Source organism: Rhagoletis pomonella, unplaced genomic scaffold, assembly GCF_013731165.1.
Source record: "Rhagoletis pomonella isolate Grant_MI unplaced genomic scaffold, Rhpom_1.0 Rhpom_scaffold_09606, whole genome shotgun sequence".
Classification (NCBI taxonomy): domain Eukaryota; kingdom Metazoa; phylum Arthropoda; class Insecta; order Diptera; family Tephritidae; genus Rhagoletis; species Rhagoletis pomonella.
The window spans coordinates 2,794-6,124 of record NW_023468134.1 but is presented as its reverse complement, the minus strand read 5'-3'; the positions used below and the strand labels follow the sequence as shown (position 1 = coordinate 6,124).

Here is a 3,331-nt window from a genome sequence, read left to right as displayed (position 1 = left end):
TAAAATAGCGAAAGAATAGTCGAGCGCGACTGTACCGCGTTGTAGCTTTATATAATCGCATACGCTAATCTCCCACTCATTGTTATATCCTAATTCGCATATTTAACTCACACCATATGTACATGTTTCTGACCCTTTAATCCAGCCGTCTTTTCATATTGAGTGTACCCGCAACTTGCTCACACTCTAATATACGCATACACTCAATATTAATTACACTCAATTTTAAATAATATAAACAAAAAGGCGGAGCTTAGTGGCACAGTGGGCCGGAGCTGACAAAATATCTCACTTGAGTACAGTAGTACAAAACTGAACGATTTTTACAACAAAACCCAACCCCAAAAAGAAAGCGAATATAAATTAAGTCACCGTTTTTTAAACCGTAGAATATCTACTCATACCCACCCCCTAAAATATTTCGGTTTAAATTATAAACTCACTCTACCCATTTAATAAAATTTCGCCCAACAAAATGCCGCAAGATAAAGATACCCCTACTGAAAAAACCAAAAAAAATAACTGTCTCCAAAAATTTATTTTCGAAAGCAATAGGCTGGAGATTTTTTGTTCAAAATGGTCACCGTCCTTAGCCACTGATCAAACCGAAACCTTACTTGAGGTCAAAATCCAACAACTGGACAGCAACTGGGATAGCCTTTTAAAAGCTTACGAAGCAATATTCATGGACGATGATCACCCAGAAGTCAGTGGCTCGGTAGAACAAAAATACTGCAAATGCTCGGAGAGCTACCAAACCTGCAAGTCCCAAATGTTGGAAGCGTTACAACTTTTTAGAGTTAATACGACCCCTCAAGCTACCCAGCAAACATTCAACACGACTTTTACCCCAAACCCTTCTGCCTCCAACGAGGTTTATCTCAAGGTACCACCGTGCGACACAGAAGTATTCCACGGTGGCTACGAAGACTGGCCGGCATTTAGAGACATGTTTACGGCAGTCTATATAAAACACCCCAAATTAACCCCCGCTCAAAAGTTGTACCATTTGCGATATAAGACAAAGGGACAAGCAGGACTTATTGTAAAACAATACCCTCCTACCGACGAAAACTTTGCGCTTGCATGGGAAGCTTTAAAATCACGTTACGAAAACCCAAGAATTCTAGTAGATAACCAACTCAAAACCCTACTAAATTTGCAGCCCGTTTACGGAGAAAGTGGCGAGCAATTACAAAGGCTACAAACAACAATTAATAATTGCCTCTCCACTCTTGCATCACAAAAAATTTCTACGAAGGACTGGGATCCCATTCTTGTGTACTTGTGTTCATCGAAACTACCAAGTGAGACACTTTCCCTGTGGGAGCAATCCCTCAGCTCTCGGAAAGAGTTGCCACTATGGTCAGAGATGAACAAATTCCTCACTTGCAGGTACGAAGTGGTTGAACGGCTTGGTACGTATCGACCGACTAAACCCAAACCACAGTTTACCCCCTTCAACCCTAGAGCTGGCAGTCACAGCTCCACATTTATTAATAAAAATCGCACCCAAAACTTCCACGTAGATTCCGGGAAACCAGTTTCATGCAAGCTGTGCAACTCCAATCACGCAATGAAACTTTGCGTTAGATTCAAGAATCTCTCTGTACCTGATCGTCTCAAATTCGTACGTGAGCACAAGTATTGTGAAAACTGCCTCTCTTGTTCACACTTAAAAGGTCAATGTCAGAGCAAATTTACCTGTGTATACTGCCAACAACGTCATCACTCATTACTCCATTTTCAAGCAAACCAGCAAAACTCGAAACCCAACCCAAAACCCCAATCATCGACGACGCAGGCAACAACCACAGTGGAAATAGCAGACGACATGCCCTCCACGTCAACAGGAATCATTCACACCCCACCAACCCACAAAAAAGCAGTCAACAAAGTTTCAACTCACTTCTCGTGCAGCAAAGGAACCACCCTATTACCCACAGCGATGGTACCAATTTACTTCGCGGGAGAATATCACCAGATCCGAGCAATGATAGACCAAGGCTCACAAAAAACCTTTGTCACGTCTCGGATCCAAAAAATATTAAATTTACCCACCAAAGAAACCCATTATGAAATATCAGGAATGGGAGGGCTAGTGGTCCAAAACTCGAAAAATGTTTGCGAGTTAACCCTTTGTTCTGCGGACTTAAAGCAGAAAATTCAAACCCAGGCAATTATTTTACCCCACCTGACCCATTTTCTACCCAGTCTCATGGTGTCATACGTAAACCTTCCAGAATTAGCAACTTTAACTTTAGCAGACCCTAATTGTTTCACTCCATCTCGAATCGATATGGTCATTGGGAGCGACGTTATTCCCCAAATTCTCACACAAGGACTATATCATGTTGCAGACGGCACACTCCTGGCGCAGAACACGATATTCGGATGGATAATTAGCGGACCAATAGCTGAAAAGGTGACGTCATTCACAACCCAAGTCATGGAACCCTCGAACGATGCTCTCAATACGCTATTGAAGAAATTCTGGGAGCAGGAGGAAGTATACCCTACCCAACCCCGTTCAAAGGAGGATGAATACTGCGAGAACCTGTATGTAGCGACGACAACCCGTCAAGAAAATGGAAGGTACGTTGTAAAACTGCCTTTCAAGCAAGAATTTCCTACCACTACAGCACTTGGCCATTCTCGTCCGGCAGCACAGCAGCAGTACTTAAGCGTAGAGAGTACGCTGCAACGAAAACCCGAACTGCGCGACAAATATAACGAAGTGCTAGAGGAGTACGTAACACTAGACCATATGACACCTTCCTCAGCCACTGAAATAATTAGAGAAGGAAAGTATTTCTCGTTTTATCTCCCCCATCATGCTGTCTTAAAACCCGACAGCAAGACCACAAAAGTTCGCGTTGTATTCAATGCCTCCAAAATGTCCCATTCTGGTCACTCTTTAAATGATGTGCTACACACAGGCCCCGTACTTCAGAACGACTTAATGGTAGTGATATTAAATTGGCGACTCTATAAGTTTGTGTTTAACGGTGACATTGAGAAAATGTACCGCCAAATACTCGTTGACGAAGAAGACCAAGATTTTCAACGAATTCTATTTCGAAGAACCCCAAGCTCGCCGATTCAAGACTTTAAACTCAAAACAGTCACCTTTGGAGTTAACTGCGCCCCTTATTTAGCAATTAGGACTCTCCATCAGTTAGCAGAAGACTCAAAGAGCTCATTTCCTCTCGCCCATAATATTTTACTACGAGAAACCTACGTAGACGACATACTGTCGGGGGGGGCCACGATATACAGTCCACTTTTAAATCGATGTCACAAGTGATGGATGCTTTAAGGTCAGCAGGAT

At 42.7% G+C, this 3,331-nt stretch overlaps 1 protein-coding gene across 1 annotated transcript; it reads left to right on the top strand.

Moving 5' to 3' along the window:
• Positions 1–2,299: 2,299 nt before the first annotated feature.
• LOC118756287 lies at positions 2,300–2,808 on the top strand (the record flags this gene model as incomplete). Its single annotated transcript, XM_036491055.1, has 1 exon — positions 2,300–2,808. A coding segment is annotated over exon 1 (509 nt), but the record flags the coding sequence as incomplete, so codon positions are not given.
• Between the last annotated feature and the right edge of the window lie 523 nt (positions 2,809–3,331).